The sequence below is a fragment of the Oxyura jamaicensis genome, chromosome 2, assembly GCF_011077185.1.
Source record: "Oxyura jamaicensis isolate SHBP4307 breed ruddy duck chromosome 2, BPBGC_Ojam_1.0, whole genome shotgun sequence".
In the NCBI taxonomy this organism is placed as follows: domain Eukaryota; kingdom Metazoa; phylum Chordata; class Aves; order Anseriformes; family Anatidae; genus Oxyura; species Oxyura jamaicensis.
This window is the reverse complement of record NC_048894.1, coordinates 114,959,443-114,982,755: the sequence shown is the minus strand read 5'-3', so window position 1 is coordinate 114,982,755 and position 23,313 is coordinate 114,959,443. Positions and strand designations below refer to the sequence as shown.

General features: G+C 41.4%; 1 protein-coding gene across 4 annotated transcripts in view; it reads right to left on the bottom strand.

Moving 5' to 3' along the window:
* SPIDR (scaffold protein involved in DNA repair) overlaps positions 1–21,611 on the bottom strand; it is a 199,909-nt gene extending 178,298 nt beyond the window's left edge. For all 4 annotated transcript variants that reach the window (XR_004748724.1, XM_035319390.1, XM_035319391.1 and 1 more), the window contains exons 1-5: positions 21,478–21,611; positions 14,964–15,119; positions 13,933–14,011; positions 12,263–12,445; positions 10,363–10,520 (exon numbers count right to left, since the gene is read on the bottom strand). Coding sequence is in view for 3 of the 4 variants with exons in the window: in XM_035319390.1 (XP_035175281.1) it covers positions 10,363–10,520; positions 12,263–12,445; positions 13,933–14,011; positions 14,964–15,119; positions 21,478–21,492 (591 nt within the window). In the remaining variant the exon portion in view is untranslated. The remainder of the gene's footprint in view (positions 1–10,362; positions 10,521–12,262; positions 12,446–13,932; positions 14,012–14,963; positions 15,120–21,477) is intronic.
* Positions 21,612–23,313: the final 1,702 nt, after the last annotated feature.

Below are 23,313 nucleotides of genomic sequence, written 5' to 3'. Positions count from 1 at the left end.
AACTAGAGGCAATATCTTTATTTAATCCTTAATAGGTTTTTCTTTCAGGAATTTGTCCGATTAGTTTTGAACCTATGTAATCTTTTGGCATCCACATCACCCTGTGACAGGGAGCTTTGTGGCTTGATCGCATATGGTGGGATGAATAATCCTCTTTTAAATGATGACTCGACCTGCTAGTTTCACTTGATGTCTCCTAGCTCTATACAGTAGCTTGTCACTTCATTTACTACTTCCTATTTATTTGTAATTCACAGGTTTCTTTTATGCCGTCTCCACAGGGATCCTTCAGGCTGAAGGTTTCTATTATACCAAGTTTCTTCTCATGCAAGAAACATTCCATATATCTTATCAGTATTAGCAACTTTCTCTGAACCTTTCCCACTTCCACTACTTTTTTTTCTTTATTGTGAACAGAACTACTACTACCCAAAAATACAGCGGATGTGGAAAGTTAATGGATTTTTTTTTATTTTTTTTTTCAAGCAGATTTTCAGAGTATCTAAGCTCCAGCAGAAACCTCACCCCTTTTCACTCATGTCACTTTTTACAAAGCCGTTCTACCCATCGTGTTCACCTTCACATACAGACAGCTCAGTCTATTTTTCTCACTTAGCTCCGCTGGTTCCTTTTCCATGCGCATGAAGGGATCTGCAGAACACCAAGGCATTTCCTCTCAGAGGCAACCTTCTCAGCAGCCCCAATGGGGATTCATACAAAGGGAGATCAGGGCTTTTCTCCACCAATACAATGAGAAAGATACATGTACAGTCATATACATGTAGAGAAATAAGAAAAATAATGTGCATAACACAGGAGGCTGCAACAACAGCACCACACTGGCAAAGCACCCAATGTGAGGAGCTGCTGCAGCTACCCTTTTTGAAGAGTGGCTACCAGGTGAGAATATTGGTGACACAGAACTAAATGGCTGTATTAGGCAAGAGAGAACGGGTGAACTGAGACTCAGCAGTGACCAGGTCAGGGTGAATGGGGACAAGTGAATGAAATAGTGACCGAGATAGGAAGAGAAGACTGAGTGGGTGGAGAATGACTGGGACTGAGTCAAAAAACATGCCCCTGTGTTGGGACTGAGCAGTGAATAGAGCGTGAGGTGCAGCATCTTCATGTGCTCAGGAAACGTGGATAAAAAGGCTGCGCTGAAGTTATAAGTAGCAAGAGATGCTTTATGAAGTAACAACTTCCAGAAAGACTGAGGACAGGAAGAGGACAGGAAGACAAAGTCATCAGGCAGTCAGGGCTGCTCTCCTAGCTTGAAGGCAAAGCGACACGTTAAAGACAAAGTGTGGGAGCATGTTACATGCAACTGGCACAGCTGTGGTGAGTATGCTAAGAGATTCTTGTGCAGTAAGGTGAAGTCTTCTCTAACAATTTAGAGATCTGGAGTTCCAGCCCATCTCCACAGGGCTTCCCCACAGAAAGGGTTAATGAGTCACCAGGGTTATTAGTCTGGAATGCAAGTGTCCTGATAACAAAAGAATGGTAGATCTGAACTGTCATCTACAGATGATTCAGACGTTTGTCTAGAAACTGTTTATCACAAAGCAAGAGCAACAGAACACGACACAGACCCTGCCAAACTGGCTATGAGAGGCAGGACTTGGCTCCACCCCTGTACCTCTTCATTGTGCCCAGGAAAGCCAGGCTCCCCCCACCCACAAGCTCCTACTTCCAACTTTAAGCTTTATCATAAACATTCTCAGTTTTAATCCATTTGTTCTGATCTCATTTACTCCTTTCTTATCTATCTAACACACTTCCATGTTGTGGTGGGAGCCAGGAACAAATGTCCTGTTCTTCCATACCACACCACAAAACTGCATTCCTTCCAATCCAAGGATACAGTAGTATGAACTAAAACCAAAAACAAAACACATACACAAAAACCAACAAAACAAAGAACCCCCCACATAGCTGCCTTCTTCCATGCAAGATAAGAACAAAGACAGATACACAAGACCTTCATCCATTAAAGCGAGGCAAAAACACTGAAAAGCTGTGGAGGCTTTTTAATAACCTCTCAGCTTCCAACCTTTGGTCTTCTTGTGTTTTCTAAGGTATTCTACATTTAATGTCCAGGTCTTCAAAATTCAGTAGATTCTACCAGTAGCCCCTACTACAAGAGGAATGGTTCTGTTTTTGTGAAAAGAGAAAAGAAACACAAAAGGATATTTAAAATGAAGGGATAATTGGATGAATTTGGTACACATCATGCTTGACTTATTCTACCAGTAACTGGATGACCTTAGACATGCAATATCTTATTTTTACTTAATAGCCATGCTACAGATAGCGTTGCACATTCTTTAGCGTTGCGCGTGCTATAGATAGTGTTGCATTTATTCTTTTAGACAGAGGCACACGTCTTTCCTGTATTGCTGTGACAACCTGCTAGACCAGTACAGTTCAGCCTGTGACAGATACAGCCTGCAACAGCTCAAGGTACCTTAAATGGACAAGAAATGTTTTTTCCACCACTGGATGCAACAACCATGCCCGGTGATAAAAGAGTATTTTACTTTCTCTGATGTACTTGGTCCTTAATCTGATGCAATGATTTGGCGCAGTGGGTGACAAACAGCTACGGGACCACTATAAAAGTAATTTTAAAACAAAGTAACGAGCCACAAGACAGATTAAAACCCAGGAGTTGTTAAACGAACTCTAAAATCTTTTAGACAAAGTTCAGTTTGCAGTACACAGACCCCTTTGTGTGGATGGAAACAAAATTGAAGCCATTAGCTGATGTTTCTGGCTCCTCTGTTTTGGTTTCTTTCCAGAAGCACAGTATTTAGAAAGTACATTTATCAGAACAAACAGCTAAGATTGAGCCTATGTATTCCTCTTTTTTTTTCTTCCACCATTTGCCTCAAAAAAGATTTCAAACAAATTCCAACTAATCTGTCCTCCAATCTGGCCTGAGGAGTCCCAAAACACATTGTTAGGAATTAGTTTGGAAGGCAGATTTAGACAAAACAAAACCCAGCAGCTTCCTCACCATCCTCGTGATTCTTTGCAGAGTGCAAAACTATAAGCAAATGGTCCGTAATGGTGAGGGGAGAGTCTTGTCAGAGCTGGGGAACAAGACAAAGGCCTTCAATCTCCTACCAACACTGTTAACTCTCCTGGCTTTAGCCTTTCCCTGCTTCCAGAGGACAGCAGTGTGCTCCCAGGGGTGCATGCTCCACCCTCTCCTATAGCCTCTTCTGGTGCAAGGCTATGGAAGGGAGACACGTGAGACCCTTTTTTTTTTTTTTTTTTGGCTTCACCTCTTGAGTCCAAGGTCAGGGCAAAGCATACACCTCCTTGCTTGTCCCTAGGACTCGTGAAGCCCCTCTGCAATATTCTGGAGAGAGTCACGCTGCTGAGAGGTGCCAGGCCTGAGAAAACCCAGATCCCTCCCGTGGAATGCAGCCACAGGAAAACCACCACAGGCCACTGTGGTCTTGTTTAAAACAAAACAGCGAATGTGGGGAAGAGGGGGATGAAGAGGGGAAGACAGCAGAGAGGGGGGCACTCAATACGTGTAGGCAGAGATAGCAATGCTGTCAACTGTGCTTAAAGTTGTTGCTCTCCAGAGCTGTGCAAGAAAGAACAGGCGGCCCAGCTGAAGCCTGAACTTAAACAAAGCGGAGGAGCTGGATTAGCGCACACGAACAGCCCGGAGTTTGAAACAACAAAAACACGGCCTTGGAATGGCAGCACAAGGCAGCAGGATCTAAAGCCTGTTTATGTCACTGCGGTAACTCCTGCAGTTCATCAGATTTGGTACACCCAGGATGTGGTGTTCGGGACTCTTTTATATTTAGATAGTAAAACACACAGGGAATTTCACAAGCTAAGCTCAAAGAAGCCCTGCTACCTCAGGGACACTGGATCACGTACAAGATGATACAAACACATATGCAAGCACACAGAAGCATCTATGACAACTGTGGTGAAAAGCTACCCACAAAACGGGCACCATGGCCCTACAACATCCCTATAGGGCAGAAAAGGCACCGAGTGTCCAGTCACTCACAGGGCTGCCTGAACCACTGCCAAGGAAGGTAACAAGATAATTTGGCTAAACAGAGATTTGAACTGCTATCTCTTGGGAAGACTTTTCTTTGTAGCCCAAAATACTTCTAACCATTAAAGCAAGGAACATCTGAACCGGTCAGGTATTAGCTTAAGTAATACCTCTGATCCTGATTTAAAATTAATGGGGTCTTTGCTTAACTAGAGACTTAAGACTTCAGTCACAACACAGATAGCCAAAGCTCACCCAGAAACACGCAATTTTCTCTTCTGATAATCTGAGCAAATCACTGAAACAGAATGCTGAGAAGGGAGCAATTAGCTGTGACTATGAAAAAATGTTTTGGGGTTTCCTTTCTGGATGACGAGATGCAGCAGCATGCCTGTAGCAGAAAACCACTGGCACAGTTTCAGTTTTGTTCAGTAGTCCATGCATAAATCACTCCATTTCACCAACATGAATGCAAATGGTATTTATTCCTGCACTGCTACTGACTTGTAGTCTTGACTAATAGGTCTTGCTAAAAGGTCCACCCGAAGAGCCCTGCTAGAAGACACCAGTTCTATCCAGAAAAGCGAGGTTCACTTTTCTGAGGGGAGACAGGGAAGAGGCAGGCAAAGAAGGAAGAAGGACATGGCCCAGACTGGTTGTGCAAATGCCATTTTAAGAGTTTTCCAAGATTGCACCGGATAAAGCGCTAAGCAACCTTGTCTGACCTTGCACCTCAGCCTGCTTTGAGCAGCTTGCATCAGAGACATCCGGAGTCTGTTCCAGCCCGAGATATCCCATGAAGTACACTCTCAGAATTAGTAAGCTCGTGCACGTTCTTGTGTATATTCTAGCAAGCTTCCTTTGGTAATGGGCTGACAAAAGTAATTGTTTGCAACAACAGGGTCGTACCAGCATCCTTTATCAGCGCTAAGTCATCAGTCAGACAGGATGACACAAATTCCATCTGCCATAATAACGATTCCTTACCTTGAGATAACCTATTTTAAGTTCAGTTACACAACAATAGTTCTAGACTCCATTCTAATTACCAGGCTAATTACCAGGCCAATGATAGTTCTAATTACCATTGTAATGGATCAAGAGAGCAGGACATAAAAGCAGGGCCAAAAATATTAGCAAAATCTTGGCCATGCATGACTCTTCTATTCATTCTTAAAAGGTTCTCTTCAAAATATCATTGTGTTGAATCCCCCCTTTTAACACCATGGAGAAAGTCTTTTTTTAAAAAAATGTTAAGACAGCAATAAATCAACATACTAAGCAACTGACTGGACCCAATTTTGGAAAAAGCCTCAGGTGCAAGACAAATCAACATGTATCCATCCACAGGAAAAAAAATCTCAACTTGTTCCCTTCACTCACAGAAAACCTGAAAATTAACTTTTGAACAACACTACACAAACATCACATCAAATCTCCCGTTATCAGCACACGCAAACTGCAACAAGGAAGAATGACAGCACAGTGGTGATTCATCAAACAAAGTTTTGAAACGTAAAACGTGGCGATTCTCTTCAACTGCTTATCATCATACAGCAAGACACTTTGGGGTTATTACCATTCAATCTGTATTTAAAGGAAACAAGTTCTTCATCATGTGGCTTTTTGATACATTTTCAGCCACATTAGACACCAAGATTAGCAGGCAAGTTTATTAGTGTGTTATACAACAAAGTATCTGCAGTAACAAGTTAAATTTTACTAATGCTGCATAGCAAGTACAGATGAATGCCTAATTCCTATACTTAAACTATATAAAGGACAAAAACCTCTCCTTCACACCATTCTGGGATAACTCACTCTTGCCTTGCATATTTGACATTGGGAGTAGGGTGATGGTTGGACCAGATGATCTCAGAGGTCATCTCTCTCTCCAACCGCAATGATTCTATGATTCCATATAAAGCATGCACATCTGGCCATCCATAAGATACCAATAAGTAGAAACAACACAGGACAAAAAGAAAGAAGACTCTGAGACACAATTCACATACTCTGTATCATTAAATGTAGGCCAGCATTTAACTTAAAAAAAAAAACATTTTGAGGGATTCAAGTGTGGAAGGTGATGCCACTCAGCACATAGGGACAAAGAAAGTTCCCACTCTGGGAGGTAGTATGGCAGGAGACATGAGTTCACCTATAACAGCACTAAAACATAGTAGCATCCCTCAGGTCAGTAATTGTGACCGACACTACACATCTTTGTCGGTGACATGGCAGTGGGATCGAGTGCACCCTCAGCAAGTTTACTGATGACACCAAGCCGTGTGGTGCAGTCAACATGCTGGAGGGCAGGGATGCCATCCAGAGGGTCCTGGACAGGCAGGAAAGGTTGGCCTGTGCAAACCTCATGAGGTTCAACAAGTGCGAGGTCCTATGTCTGGGTTGGGACAATCCCAAGCACAAACACAGGCTAGGCAGAGAATGGACAGCGGGAAGCCCTGAGAAGAACCTGGGTAATTAGAAGCTCAGCATGAGCCAGCAATGTGTGCTTTGAGGCCAGAAAGGCAATCCTATCCAGGGCTGCATCAAAAGAAGCATGACCAGCACATCAAGGGAGGTGATTCTCCCTCTCTGCTCTCATGAGGCCCCACCTGCAGTGCTGCCTTCAGCTCTGGGGTCCCCAGCACAAGAAAGACATGGACCTGTTAGAATGAGTCCAGAGGAGGGTCATGAAGATGATCAGAGCGCTGAAGCACCTCTCCTGTGGAGACAGGTTGAGAGAGCTGGGGTTGCTCAGCCTGTAGAAGAGAAGGCTCCAGGAAGACTTTATAGCAGCCTTCCAGCACCTAAAGGGGGCCTACAGGAAAGCTGGGGAGGGACTCTTTGTCAGGGAGTGGAGTGATAGGACAAGGAATAATGACTTTAAACTAAAGAAAGGGGAGATTTAGATTAGATGTTAGAAGGAAATTCTTCACTCAGAGGGTGGTGAGGCACTGGCACAGGCTGCCCAGAGAAGCTCCGGATGCCCCCTCCCTGGAGGTGCTCAAGGCCAGGCTGGATGGGGCTTTGGGCAGCCTGGTGTGGTGGGAGGTGTCCCTGCCCATGGCAGGGGGTTGGAACTAGGGGATCTTTAAGGTCCCCTCTCACTCAAACCATTTAATGGATCTAAGAGATCTTATGTAATCCCCAACATTAAAATATTTATAAATCAAATATAATTCAGAGATTAATAATTCTAACAAAATACCGATTTTTAGAGCATGAGACAGGACCTCTGCACAAGTCAGGGAAAAGTAGTCATTACCAATGCACAGAATTGTGTTAGAACAATTCTGAGGTGATTAGATGGTGCTCTTTTGGAAAACATGGATGCTGAAAAATAACATTAATGGTTAATCTTTATTCAGAGCACCACAGTCCCCAAGAAAGAAAGCAACTGGGCATCCTCCACAGGTAACAGAGCAGAGAAACACTCAGAGTAAAATCTTCTGGGATCAGGTCTTGCCAGATCTTTGTTCTTTATCAGCTTAAGTAAAAGGTGATGCATTAGAAATTTCATCCTTTAACGAGATATGAAGGAAAGTAAAGCATGACCATGTCTTTTTTTCTTTTCCATAGACTTCCCCCCCAATAATTCTCGATTGAATTGAAATTAGCTAACAGTTGCTTACCACAAGACAAGATTCAACTTGCCTTCCTCATTACCTTCTGTCAAGTAGCTTTACACGTCAGAGGCAGCTAGCTGATAAGAAAGACACTGCACAGTGACTTAAGATGGAACACAAACTGAAATGGGACTGTAGTTTTACACCTGACACAAAAACAAGAGTTATACCCTCATTCAGAAACAATACATCCAGTCTTTCTACGTAGTTAATTAAATAGAAGTAATTTTCAAATTAGATCTATTGGTATATTAGGGGAAAAAACAGCTATAAAGTTATTCATTTCCCAGTAGAAACCTATCATGTTCTTACCATGGGTAAATACTACAATAAAGATATTTGGCAGCAATCCTAAACCTCTAGAACCTCTTGGTATTTGGCATATTTTGAAGTGGGGTAAAATAAATTTCATGGTCTTTTGGTTATCCACACACTCCATTAGGTTCCAGAGATTTAGTAAATACCACAAAAATGATGATATATCAACATTTGGCTCTTTTTCCTTTCCCCACCATGAACTAAGCCACAAAATTAAGAGGCCTTTTTGAAGAATACTCATATAGCAAATGACCTCCAATAGCAAACACTTCTTTTGTGTTCTCTCTTGGAATCCTCTAAAACAGCTTGCCTGCAATGTTTCCTAGGAAAATAGCATATCTGAAGTAAAACAAAACAAATAATGCAGATGACACTGTGATCGCCGGGGCTTTCACCTCCTGCATACACCAAATTCCCAGAAGAAAGTTTACTGGTAAGGCTGACCACCCATGGAAATTCCCACAGCATGGCACTCTGACCAGGAAAGAGAAACCTGAAAAGGGATCCTGAGATTCCCAATTTACCCCCAGATTTTGTAGTAGCATAGCTTATTCTGGTTAAGATTAAAACCTGATTATTTCAGTATGGTTGCATCCAAATGAACCCTCTCCTGAGCACCATTTACTATTATTTCAGTGTCTCATAGCATTCGCCCAACTTTCCATCTACAATGGAGTAAATCATGCCAGTATAATAGAAGTGGAACTTTAATGGCTTGCATAAATGCCAGGTCTGTTTTCCCAGGTTTATATGGACTGGATGTTCTCTTCTAACACTGCTGCCCAGGACTTGTGCTATTTTAAATAAATTCTTCAAGAACCTTAAAAAAATACTCAATTAACCCATGGCGAACTCTGAGCAATGGATGCTAAATTGCTACCACCATCCACGTGAGACAGCCAGATGCCAGGTCACATGAGTCAACACGACAGCATGCTGTATCACGGGATGTCCAGATCCACTTGGTTATTTCCACCCTCTGCCTGCAACCAGGAGATACCCTCAGCAAGGCAGCAGGACGCTGCTATTGGACTGCTTTGGCGGGGAAGCTGGAGACGGCTCTCAGCCTGCAGGCAGAACTTCCTCCCGCGCCCGCTCCCAGGCGCGTTAAGGAAGCCCCTCTGGGCGGGTAACTGGGAGCAAGCCTCGCCAGGCTGCCCGCGGAGGAGGGAACGGCTCGCAGCCCGGCCTCTGGCGCCCTCTGCCGGCAGCCGGCAGGTGCCGCTCGGCCACCCTCGCTGGGGAGCCCAGGCCGTCCGCGCAGCCATCGGCAGCCTCCCTGCTGCCTGCGGTGCTGGATGCCTCTCCCCTCACCAGGCACCTCTGAGAAGGGTCAGGCCAACAGTCGGCTGCTACCCGCTCCTCAGAAGGTGGAAGAGCACAGAGTCCTCCTCAGTCTTCCCCCAGTCAAGCAACACCAGTGCCTTTGGCCTGCCCTCGTAACACCTTACAAGCCAGCCCACTCTGCTGGCCTTCCTCTGGCCTCCCCTCACATCCGGCAGGAGGTTACATCTTGACCTTACCTAGGATGGTGTTAAATCTCAAGCCCTTTAGTACAAGTCATTTCTTTATAACATATTAAATAACGGTTACAAACTTCTGCCATTTATTCTTTAATTGATACAGCATGCTTTCCTACAAATTAACAGCTGTATTTTCTAGAGTTAAAAACAGAACAATACACCTCTCTGACAGAAATACTACCAGACCTTAGCTGATAGGATTCAGTATTTATTTCTGCCCCTTTCCTGAGCTCTCCAATCCTCATCACTGAAAAGCAAGTCCTGTATTAGTCCCTTGCCACATCCCAACTCTGAGAATATGCTCTATTCACGATACTGGCTTCTTATACAGCTAGGGTATCAAAGTACTCCAAAGAAATAGGTAGTCATCTTACCCACACCCACTCGACATCAACCTTCTAAAGGCAGCCATTAGACAGGGGCTATAAAGAAACCAGATCATCAAATTTCTGGTAAGAAATCTATCCACTTGATCACCTTTTTGTGTACTCATTGAAATACAGTAAATTCAATTTAAATGTAACAAACTTCTTTACTCAGAGAGTGACTGAACACTAAACAGGTTGCTCAGAATGGTTGTGGAGGCTCCATCTTTGGGAGAAGCTTGAAACGCAGCCAGACAACCCTGAGCAACCTGCTCTATCAGACCCAGCTTTGAGCAGAGGGGTTGAACTGCATGATCTCCAGAAGCGCCTTCCTGCTTCAGTAATCCTGTGACTCAGTGGCCACACTACCAATTTCTAGGTGTGGGACATTGTTTGTTCAGCAGTCAGATAAAATACCTTGACATTCTTGTGAATGTCTACAATAACTAGTGAATCTTTATATATTTTTTTTTAAAAACACAGTTTCTTACCTCATGTAGTTCATCATTCTCCTCTTTGACAGGCAGAGAATTAAGATTTGTGCAGGAGTCTGAGTCCGATATCTCCAGTGAACTGTCATCTTTTTCTGATCCATCAAATTTATCTGTAGAATCACTATCTTTCTCCCAGTCAATGAACTCTGATTCATCTAAAGAAAATTTGCAAAAATAATTTATTCATCCATATATTATTCATTAATATGAATTTAAACATATTAAAATGTTAATCATCCCTAACTTGGGAAAAATGCAATGTATTTTGTTACATATGTTCAACTAGTCATTATACTGAACTGTTTTGTGATCCTGTGCACCTCATAATAAAGTCTGAAACCTACTAGTAGACAATAGAAGCTTCTGTGAAGATAAAAAATACAAAAAAAAAAAAGTACTGACCCATAAGGAAGCAATATTTTTAACTACTTAGGTAAGTAGCTAGTTTAGTTATTAATTTTCCTCAGTTTTAGTTATGTGTTCCTTTTTGGTGGTGGTTTGCATTTGTTGTTGTTGTTCAGTTGCATTAGATTTTCCAAGTTTACTTGTTTGGAATTAACTGTTTTAAGCAAACACATCAGACCATGACCTGTAAGAGCTGAAAAGCCAATGTAAGTGAACATCTGCTATGAGTAGTAACCCACACAGAGGAAACAAAAAAGCCGGTTGAAATGGCAACCTCCTAAAAACACCATGGCTAAATACACAGGTCTGCAAACCAAACCTCTAAGCACATCAGACAGAAGATTATTTAGGATAAATTAATAGAAACAGGTGAAAAGAAAAGCTTGGTGTCCCTGTCTGTATACTGGTATACTGTCTCAAAAAAATAAAATCTGCTTGGTATATTTGTTGTTAGTAAACCATGCATTATTAGGGGTGCAAGGGACAAGTGAAATACAACGCTATTAATGGCAGGTTTAGAGATTCCTGGTGACAATTAGATTGCAGCCTAGAAAATCAACAGCCTTCCATTTAAAAAGGAAAAAAAAAAATACTAGGAATTAGAACAGATGACCATCAGATCTATCAATGACAGCATAAAATCCATGCCAGAAATAAGGATGAAAGAAGTAGGGAGACTCAATGTTTTAAACCAAAGGAATGTGCATAGCCAGTTACATACACACAAGTCAGTCAGTCGATCCCTTTGCTCATCTCAGTGCTCTGTGAACACTTTGCCAGATAACCAGGATCTGAAGTTTGCCTAAAATGCTGAAGATCTAGCTGAAGTAGTCACAACGAAAATAGTTCTTAACAAGTTCTAATGCAAATTGAGTATCTTATGTAACAGATCACACAAGTAAAGATTTTTCTGTCTTCAACTGCACTTTTAATCAATTTATCCTCATCAACCCCTGCTCCATGAAACAGAAAGTAGGCCATAGGAACAAAAGTCATGGTTGCTTGCACAATACAGCTAACAGAGAAAACAAGGAATACTGTGTACTGAAATTAAAACTCATGCCACAGAAAATGATGCTATCTGCAGCTGCAAAGCCTACCACAGCTATTCAGTAAATGCAGACAGCAATATCACTACTAGAACAAAAAGGGCAGAGGAAGGTATTTACAACCCAGTATGGATATCACAGCACAGAAAAGGAAATGGAACAAATAAACCATAATATATTGAAAAAAAATCTGGCATGCTTTACTCCAGGTATAAATTGTTCAGCCATACTCCTTCACTCTAAAGTTTAATTTTTTTTAATATATAATTTATAGTAAGAGGTTATGCTATACTCAGATAAAATTGATGAAAAACCCTCCAAATGATCTAATCCCATTTTGGTTAAATCATGTCATTTTGCCAGAATGACCTCAAGGTATTTTCATCACAGCACTTGAAGTTGTCAGAAGGCTCCTTGACAAATCTGCTTGCGTTTTAACTTACCTTCATCACTTCTGTCCTCTAACAATAAATCACATCTGCTTTGTGACTTCTCTATTTTCTCAGTGAGACTTTTTTTGCTGTGTAACCTTGGAATCAATGTTTTATTTTCATTATCTGAAAAATCACTGCCACTAGAGGTCCATATTATGTGTTCAGCCTCCTTAGAGCCTTCAGCAGCAGATCCTATTAGAGAATTGCAAAGTTTTAGATCGTTACAGAAATGTTATATTGTTAAATTTAAAATCCTTAAAAATTAAGCTATATTCTTCTTGAACTGGAAGAAGTGTTATTAGTTCTGTCACCAAGCATCAGCAACCAATACTGGAATTTACATTTATTTCCTATACATACATGTGTTAATTTCATTTTGATTCTCCAGGATAAATGCTACCACTTTCTTTTGTACAAAGAGGCTATCAATCAGTCCTTCAGCAGAGTGAGAACAAGTAATGATTGTCTCTGTGTCCTCTACACACAGCCTCAATCCTCCCACATACGCTCTTTTAAAATAGTAAATGGTTTAAAGACTGTCCTCAGATTCTGTATTTAGATTTCTCTCACTTTATACAGCAAATAACAAATGAATATAAGTATGTCATCAGTAGAGATAACTTGCCAGTTTTGTCCTGAGAGGAAAAAAAAAGTTTCAGGAGTAACAAAGAATAGCTCTTCAATTTAAATTTATCATTTCAAAAACACAAAATACCTTTCTCCACGATTTTTAATAATGAAATCAAAGAGAAAAGGATTAATGCTTTGTAGCTGAGCATTCTAGAATTAGTAATCATAATAAAGCAGCAGTTTCTACTTCCACTACTACCACAGCTTTTTAGGCAGATTTAAGAAATTTAGACGATTAGTGGGGATTTGAAATTAGGCACAGGGTGCAGAAGAGAATCATCTGCATCTCCTCCTGCAACATGAACACAGAGAGGTTCTTTTCAGAAGTCTGGTAAAGTATGATTTTGAACCCCAAAAGGCAGACAAAAGGTTCCCAGTATTTTAACCCTAAGAGGCAGCTCTACTGCTGCTGGAGCAAGTAGAAGCAAAGACTGAAGACACTGCCCTCTTTCCTTTCCTCTGGACTCTAAAAGTCAAAGAATTTGAGACAGTCAGTAAGTCCTCCTCCTCCTCTTCATTATGCCTAGAGTTCTTTTTTTCCCCAATCACAATATTGAACAGATTCAGGTATGTGTAGAAGACTGCCAAAGTAGGTCAACAAAATTCTGTTTTACCATCTATTGCTTATACTTACAAAATACATACTTTTTTCATGCCTGCTTGTCTGTCTCTAAGCAGAAGAGGATTATTTCACCCTTTATCTAGACAGCTACTATGGGTTGTTTTTCATTCCATTCTCTTAAAAATGTGAAGAATTTAAATACCCTGTCCCTGCTAGAACCCACACTATATACAGCACTAGTGATACTCCCCAATCTGTTCAAGTGCAACAGCTAAAGTTCCCATAGTTTTGCAGAACTAGCACTCTAGGTAAAGAGAAGAGTCTAATCACAACAGCATCAAGATTGTGTCTCTTATCAAAATTAGGTTCTAATTAAAATAACAGAAGTAGAAAATAAACAGTATTTTAAGCCAACTTCTACTTTGACACAGGGCAAAACAAAGTGAAAGTCTTTCACAATGCTAAACGTGAAACAGCTGTACAATACCTGATGCATTTTCAGCAGTTGCTAACAGTGGTCCAAGTTGCTTCTTGGTCTTCGATTTATTATCAGTAGGTCTTATTGACTAGAGAGAGAGAGAGAGAGAAAGATATTTAATCACCAAGAAATATATTAAGGATAAATATACTCAGAACTGTTATTATACAACCACCACAACTTAAAAGCTTCACACCATTTTTTTTTGGTGTCCTACTACACTGCAATGCCATGAGAACAGTAAAATAAAAACTCAATTTTCATTGCTTTGTGAAGCAATGAAAACTTACTGTGAGTACAACAGGAATTACGTCTAGCCTTGCACGGAATAAAAGCCACTGTTTCCAGAATTAAAATGTCAAAAGTGGGCAGGAAGCATAATAAAGCATGTGCCCTACTCAAGGGTTACAGAAAGAAGCATTCAGTGGTCATGTCTCTGCTTTTATTAAATCCCACGACTGCTCAGTACCAGGAAAAAAATAAAAATAAAGGAAAAACAAAACAGTTGAAGATTACTTTCAGTACATAGCACTTTCTCACTCATAGCTGGCTAAACATCTCCATTCATGAACAAGAAGACCAATGTAGAAAAAAAATAAGCTTAATTTGATGTATCATTCAAAGCAGAATCTGCAAGGTCATCAAAAAGCAGAGTTTCCTACAGTGAATTATTGTTGCAAATATACTCCTTAGATCTAACAAAAATGCTTCCAATGCAAACTATTGTTGATGCAGTTTCCCATCCCAAATGGGAAGGATACAGAAGTAATTTAAGCATAATATTGAACTTACCCAATTCCTAAGTACTATCTAGAACATAACACGTTAACATACTCTGAGAATTACGCTAAGAAGTGTAGACAATGCTCTTGGGTAGCCTAGCTTTCCATTTTTGTCTACCTTGGCAGTTGTAACAATATACTATTAATTGGGAAACAACACCAAGAAGGATGACATCTTATAATTCAGTCAAGTATAGAACTGCTTTAACTGTCATTTTGTATCTCTTTTTTGCACTGTTAAGTACACTGGCATTTTACCTCCAGGACAGAAGTGCTCTGAAAGCCATCCCCACACCTAAGCCATGCGCTGGAAATTGAAGTAGAAGCCACTGATGTCCTGATGTTTGATTTTTTCAGCTGAAGTGGTGTCTTGTCTGGGAAGGGCGTACATTCTGCATTCCAAAATCGCTTCCGCTATGAGGAAAAACAAACCCATTAAAAACACTGTATACATGTAATGCTTTTTAAGTGAAGTTTTCTTAATCTAAACATCCCCTTTTTCTGAATACTTGCAAACAAATTCAATTTTTAAATAAGATGGAAAAAGTCTTGAACATCTGCGACCATTTTTTTAATGCAACACCATGTAATAACGATAACCCTAATGTCATGGGTAAATTTACCATCTGAGAAGTAAACTATTTTCTGTTGATCTACATTACACTTCCAATACCTGTTAGGTGCCCAATGAAGTTGACAATTTTATCCTAAACAGAAGCAGCTCAGTAAAATACATTTTAACTAAATAATTCCTTCAAACTCACATTTAGTCTGACTGAATCCTGTGCTATATAGGTAATCAAAGTAAATAATCAATACCCACATGCCCATTAAAAAAATTAACAAGCAAAGACACCAAGAGCCCCTCACCGAACTCTTTCAGCTTTACCAATTATGCTTCTTTTCCTAACAGTTTCTCAAAAGTGATAGATTAACTGTCACATTTTCCTTACGTGTAATGCTGGAAGTCATTTGGACTACAGGCAAGTTATGAAAACAGGGTCTTGATTAGCATCCAGAGCTAATTTGATGCACTAGATTTTGGTATCTGAGAACAGCTTAAGCTGTTATCTGTAAGATGCCATACCAGTTCACACAGAAATCAAACTTGAGCATGATAAAAGATCTCAGCACACTCTGCTACTGAAATTTTAGAATTAGAAAATTTCAGAAAATTTTGGCTGTATCTTCCTGAATGGGTCTTTCTTTTATTGATATAGTTTTTCTCAAGCCACTAAAGTTCCTACTTTAGAAGTTACTTCAAAGTTATATTATGTTAGTTGTGTTCGTTAAGTTACTTCAAAGTTATGTCAATCAGCACATACATCTTCAGCCAGGCTGGTCAACCAGGACAGTAACATACACCTAGAACAAACAAGTGGAAAAAAAAAAAAAAAAGTCTGGGGCAGCTTTCATCTGCTCATGTGTATTTGTTTCCTCTAGATCTTTTGAGTGCTGACAAGAATGGAACAGGTACATTCCAAAAACATACAACGAGCAGTATCTTGGTTCACCCTCCAGCCAGCCAGTCCTGTTGTGCAGTGTGAAGACTCAAGCAGAACAAATAGGGTTTGCAATTTCCTCTGATGGCAGCTGGCCTTGCTAAGAACCCTTTCTAAAATTGCTGTGTGTATTTACACAGCTAAGCACCTACTACAAGAGGTAATCACCAAAGTCAAACTGTCCCCATATAACAGATATATTCTGCGACCAGCATGGTTTAACATCTTCATCAGTGATGTGGCAGTGGGATCGAGTGCACCCTCAGCAAGTTTGCTGATGACACCGAGCTGGGTGGTGCAGTTAACAACTCCAGGGAAGGGATGCCATCCAGAGGGACCTGGACAGGCAGGCCTGTGCGAATCTCATGAGGTCCAATTAGGCCAAGTGCAAGGTCCTGCACCTGGTTTGGGGCAAATCCTAAACACACATACAGGCTGGGTGCAGGTGGATTGAGAGCAGCCCTAAGGAAAAGGACCTGGGGTTGTTGGTTGATGAGAAGCTTGACATGAGCCAGCAATACATGTCTGCAGCTCAGAAAGCCAACCGTATCCTGGGCTGCATCTAAAGAGGCACAATCAGCAGGTTGAGAGAGGTGATTCTGCCTCTTCACTCTGCTCTCCTGAGAGCCCACCTGAAGTACAGCCTTCAACTCCAGGGCCCCCAGCACAAGAAGGACAGGGCCTTATTAGAGCAAGTCCAAAGGAGGGCCACAAGGGCAATTAGAGGGCTGGAGCACCTCTCATATGAAGACAGGTTGAGAGAGCTGGGGTCATTCAGCCTGGAGAAGGCTGCAGGGAGACATTATAGTGACCTTCCAGTACTTAAAGGGGCCTACGGGAAAGCTGGGGAGGGACTCTGTGTCAGGGATTGTAGAGACAGGACAAGGGGGAATGGTTTTAAACTAGAAAAGAATAGATTCAGATTAGAGGTTAGGAGGAAATTCTTCACTGAGAGGGTGGTGAGGCACTGGCACAGGCTGCCCAGAGAAGCTGTGGATGCCCCCTCCCTAGGGGTGCTCAAGGCCAGGCTGGATGGGGCCTTGGGCAACCTGGTCTGGTGGGAGGTGTCCCTGCCCACGGCAGGGGGCTGGAACTGGGGGGATCTTTAGGGTCCCTTCTGACCCAAACCATTCTGTGATTCTATGCTTTTTTTGTTTGTTTTTTAAACAGTAAGCAGTACAACCTTGAACTTGATTGACTACTAAATGAGGAACCAAGAGCACAATTATAAGGACATGATGTCAAATAAGGAGGCTACAGCAGTTTAAACAAAAACAGTTAACGTTATTACATAGAGTATTGAAATCTTATATTCCTCCGAGTGACCATGTTGCCTGACCCTTCATTTCCAGAACACTTAAACATCCTGCTGTCCTCTGGGTATTATTCTGCCTCTGCCCAGAAGACATGGATAAGGGAAATATTAACTGAAGCATGTCAAGGCCCATTTTTTGGTTCTGTGTCAAATCATAGCATGGTCTCAATCCAGTCAGCTACAATTGCTTCATGTCCACATCCCCCAGATGGATGACGTCTGCCAGGTTAAGATTTAACAGCAGAGGCAACAGTGCATTAATGCTCAAACTCATGCCATGGCTATGTTGGTTTATTAGTAAGAGAGATTGCCAAAGGGCCTGACTCTTCAAGCTTCATTTGAGATTACTTACACAAGTATCAGTAATGGTATCGGGCACATCAACAATGATGTGCTACTTATAATCCCACTACTGATTACCTAGACATTAATTTGGGTGAAGATTAAAACCCTCTATCACCTGGTAAAAAAGCAGATGGACTTTTTTTTTATTATTATTTAAAGTAATTACATTGAAGTGATTTGCATTCATTGAAAAGGGAGATTCCAGCCAGCTTCTTTGTTAATTTTTGCTTTGTTCGTTCAGTTGCCTTTTTTCCACCCTGGCAAGCATTGGAAGACTTGCTTATGTATACGCTTCCGTAACTTCTAAAAGACTTTGCAAGATACATTTTGCAGACCAGAGTTTGCAGTACATGGGAGACTAAAATGTGGTTCATCTAAGCATGTTTCTTAACCCGGACACTCCAGTTTTGAAGAATGTGCATCTGTGCCAGTAACACCACTATGAGCTGCTCACGGGTTTACAATACACTACTTTTGATGGTCAATTAAAAGCAGAAGCAGTTACAAACGAATGAAAAAGCCACATAAATGCACGCACCAAGTTACATAAACCAGGCTTTGTAATGAATTTCTATTGTTGGGAAGCCTTATAAACACTGAACTAAGAGAATGACTCTGTTCTGTAAAGTTCCTCATCCATGTTATCCTTTAAAAATAAATCATTAAATCCCTTTTCACAGAAAATTCCTCTAGTCTCTATACTATGAATGTCAATGGAAGCAAAAAAAAAAAAAAAAAAAAAAAAAAAAAGCATGGCCTAAGAGGCATGGCAGCTGAGGTAGGGCCAGCATTATGTTGGTTGACAACTGTCAAGGTGTGGAAAGGCGTTGCCATATAAAACCAGGAAGGATAAAAGCCACATAACTCCCCCTCCCTAGGGAAGAGAAGTTAGGGTGCATACAGAAAGGGCACGCTTCCAGTTGACTTTTAATACAGGAGTTATCTAATCCTCCACTTCTCTAGCCTGGATAAAGATGTGCTGTGCAGATCTTCAGAGCAGCACTACGGGGACATGTCAATGCAGAAGGTCTCACAACAAACCAGAAACAACTGGAGTCCCACCCCGTGCTGCTTGCCCCCTTCCCCCCATCCATTTCACCTGCACTTGGCCCTCAGGCTCTGTGCTGACGTAGCAACAAGGGACTAAATGAGCAGAAAGCTTATTTGGGAAGAAGCATCAGTTATCCGCAGCTGGAACAGCAGCTGAAGAAAGGATACGGGGACCAGTGGGACCACTCCAGCAGCTTCCCAGCACTGTCAGCTTGACTACAATCTGAAGAGATGTCAGCGCTGCCGACAGCTCCGGGTAATTGATAGAAGCATGTCATTAAAATGCTGCCGTATGAACACTGCGCAGCAGAAAAAGGTTACATACACATAGATGCAAAGTTACAGGACAAGAGCAAGCTGGAAACAGCCCCACGGGGCCTCTGCTTGGCTCTGGGTATTTGGGCACCGTGGGACCGTGCCCATGGCCAGGAAGGCACCGTCACCCTCAGCTCTGCCAGCCGTCCCTGTGGAGCCTCACACCTCGGTGCAGGGCTCTGCCATCCCAGAGTCTCCGCACCAGGAACACATCGGCTGGTACACAGAAATGGAAAGTTTTAAAGGGCTTTTGCTTCCGCCCCAGCCTGCTTCTAGGCATCTAAGAAAGCAGTATTTCAAGAAACTTGCTTCTCTCAATAATAAATATTTATAACAAAGCTTATCCAAAGGGCATGCTGTTCCTCAAGAAGTGCAGCACCAACAGTGAGTTCTCTTAATCTCAAGTAACAAGGTTAATCACAATCTTTTTCCTCTGGCATAAAAATGGGACACAAAATGTATCTTGTGTACTTTATTAAAGTTATGCATGAAACATCTAAACCCAAGATATTGGTATAAAAAAATAAAGCACTGAATGGGGCTCAGAAGAGCTAGATCACATAGATCCGGTGTATCTCAAATATCAGGATGCATTTAAAGAGATTTTTAAAGAGATGGTCCTATCCAGAACATCTCCACTCAGTCTATAAATGGTTACTTTTGCCAAATATTTGTTAAACAGAAGCACCCTAGAAGCTGTCTCTGGGAACATATGTTCAAAGACTTCTCACTGCACAGCCCCTTACACACCAGACAATCCCACTTTCTTGGGGCTGTGCCATAAAACACCAAAAAAAAAACAAAAGGAAAGCCTTAACCAATATACCATCTACCTCACATGCAAGTGGTGTTTCTTTAACCCTTTACCTCAGAAATTAAAAGAAAGGAGTCTTGGGCTTTAAAAGCCCAATTCCAAGACAGTGTGAAGATGAAATTGACAACAGGACCTCATTTTCAGCAAAACTCAGCACTCATGTCACTGAACTCCTGACAGCATAGCTACTGTTTTCAGAGCCGGGATGGAAAATGAAGTTTTCATTACTTTGAAATACTGAAACATCTTGGTGCTTTAAGCCTCCAAATAAAATTTCCTTTTTTTAAAAAAGGCGGCGTTTTTTCAAGTTAAGATTTTTTTATTCCTATGAAAAACAGCATTTTCTATTTTCTAAAATCAACTTGCAAGAACACAAGTGACCTCAGCTGAGAGGGGATCTCATCAAGCCGTAATAATTCATTAAAAAATGCTGAACTGTATGACCACAGTCACAGTGACCTGGCATACCTCCTTCCACACTGTCAGCACACAGTTAAAGCAAAAATAACAGAAATTCAAAATACTTTTCTTATTGATGTTTGGGACCAGTATTTTTGGAAGTTCATGTCTATGATTTTTGCTACTGTTCATGAGAGGCTCTTGCCATTGACTGATACATATGTAAGGGCACACAGACACCCCGACACAATTGTGCTATTTGAATATAAGGTATTTTTTTTTTTTTAACTATACACGGTTATGTAAGCAACAGTGTGAATTATGTGCTTACATTGAAGGAAAAAGCCCTCGTGGTATTGAAATACACTTTTTATTCATAACTGGTGCTGAGCTGTTGTTAACGGCAGAAATCCACACTCTATAAAAATGATCAGAAGTATTTTAGAAAAGCTTTCACAAAATAATGCAAAACATAACTAAAACGTATTATGATTGTATCCTAAATGTCAGGTTGGTTTCCTTTTTAAAGCGGTTTAATGTATTTGTCAGCAAACGGAGAGGACCACTGCCTTCTCCTTTGACCAGTACGATTTCTGTTGAACTAGGGATGTTGTGTACTCAAGAAATTATTATTACCCAAAGCTGTCATCGTGCTGCAACACCAGCTCGTTCAGCTCTGCCAGCTAAGGGCAGTTTTTCCACTAGTCAGTAACTTTAAAAAGTTCAGAAGAATATACGTATGGTGTCACAGCGTTACTGGATGACTTATAAAAGTTTATTTTAAACTTTTGACATTTCTCCTCTAGAAACAGAGCCAAGCTTTGGCTGTTAGACCCGCACGGCGGGGGACACCCCAGCCGCCTCAGGGCCCGCAGCCGCCACCCGAGCTCCCCGCTGCAGCACCCGGCGGCGGTGCCCGCGGCCGGCACCCCTCTGCCGGCAGGGCGGGGGCTGAGCCCCGGCGGTTGCGTCCGTTACGGCCGTTACCCCCCCCCCCCCCCCCCCCCCCCCCCACCGCGCGCACGCAGGTACCTTCCTACTGGGCATCGCCCCCGCCCGGGCGGCCACGTCCGCGGTCACGTGGCGGGGAGCCCGAGGGGAGGGGCGCCGAGGAAACCCCCCGGCACAGCCCGGCCCGGCCCTTTCCAGCTTTGGCGCCGTGGGAGCCGCCGCTTTTGATTGGACGGGCGCGGCGGAGCGCTGGTGACGTCATGGGGAGAGAGGAGGTGCGGAAGGAGGAGAGGGAGGGTGCTGCGCGCATGCGCTCTGCGGCTGGTGAAGCTACGGGGAAGGGAAGGGAAGGGAAGGGAAGGGAAGGGAAGGGAAGGGAAGGGACGGGACTGTTTATACAAGTAGATAAATTTACATGCAAAAAAGGGGGTGATGCCAGTGCCAAGTTGTACAGAATTTCAACTGAAACCCCTTTGAATTGACCTTACCTTGCAGAAAGCACTAATTGCAGCTAACTGGAGGGGGAAAAAAAGGCTGATGATGACCTTTGCTAGTGTTTCTCTGATGGAAGCGAAAGGATGGGCAAGAAAAAAGGATGTTTAGGTTATTTTTTATTTTATTTTATTTTATTAGTATTATTATTATTTTTTTTTATGGTCCTGAGCAGTTCAGTTAGTCTAATAGTGCTGCTGTTAAGAAACTGTAAGAATAAATAATAAAACAATAATAAACAATCTTTGTAAAAAGATATTTGTACTTGGTATCTCACAGCATAACTACTTAGAATTTGTAAAGCATTTTATGTTTTGATAGAAGACACTGCATGACTGTAATTTTTGTTATTAAGCCCTAATTATGTATATACATGTCTATAATTTATAGTTTGTATTTTTTCCAAGGCACCCTGTGGCCAATACCCATCTCACATCCCATTTATGAAACTACCGCTAATTAAAGTGGATTTCTCAAGGAGAGGAGAGCCAGAAACATCATCATCCACAATTCATGCTGCCTTTGATTGTTATGTTCAAAACACAGTTAAAAGCTGTAGGGTCGCATCCTTCCAAAACTTTGCAGTATTTCTTCTCCAGTTACCAGACTGACAAATGAATTCTAATATACATCATCAAAGTGGTTTTCTTTTATATTTGTAGAGGTATGTTACTGCACTATTCTGTTGAATGTTCTATGTTAGATCAGTACTTCTGTTAAATCACAGAAATACTTGGACCACAGAAGTCTAGTCAGCTAAGTGAGTCTGTTATTTTGTTCTATACAGCCTCCTTCTGAGGATTACAAGATACATCTGGGAGGAACTTATTTCTGTTGAATCCTGAGAAGGTGATCTAATCAATAGATTGCCTTAATTTGCTTTAATGTTCTTCACAAAGTACTAAAATGACTGGAAATAGAGGAAATGGGCCAGGAAAAATAAAATAAAATAAAAATAAATAAACAAAACACCTATATATTATGAATTAAAATAGAACTGAATGTTTTTAAACTAATGTTTCCGTGGAGAGAGAGTAATGGATGTTTAGCTTCCTCACAAAAGTTTAAAGAAGCTTCATAACACTGGTACACTATTCTTCGAATCCATTAAAATTTTTTTGTGAGTTATTGACTGATGGATGGTGTTTGTGCTCAAGATCAAGGTTGCCGCTGCTCGGAGAACATTAAGAAATACACTTTTTTATTTTGTTGCATTAAAATTCTATAAAAAATATAAAATTTGCTATTAATAAAAAATATTTTTTTTAGTAAAATCTGGAAAAGCGTTTATTTTTCTGTGGTGCTGTTGATTGTATGAGCGTTCTTAAATCCATGTATAGAAGTTCTTCCTGAAAGAAACAAATATATTTTATACAAATTAATCAAAAGGAGGCTTAAATTACTGAAGCTGGAAGAACTTATTTA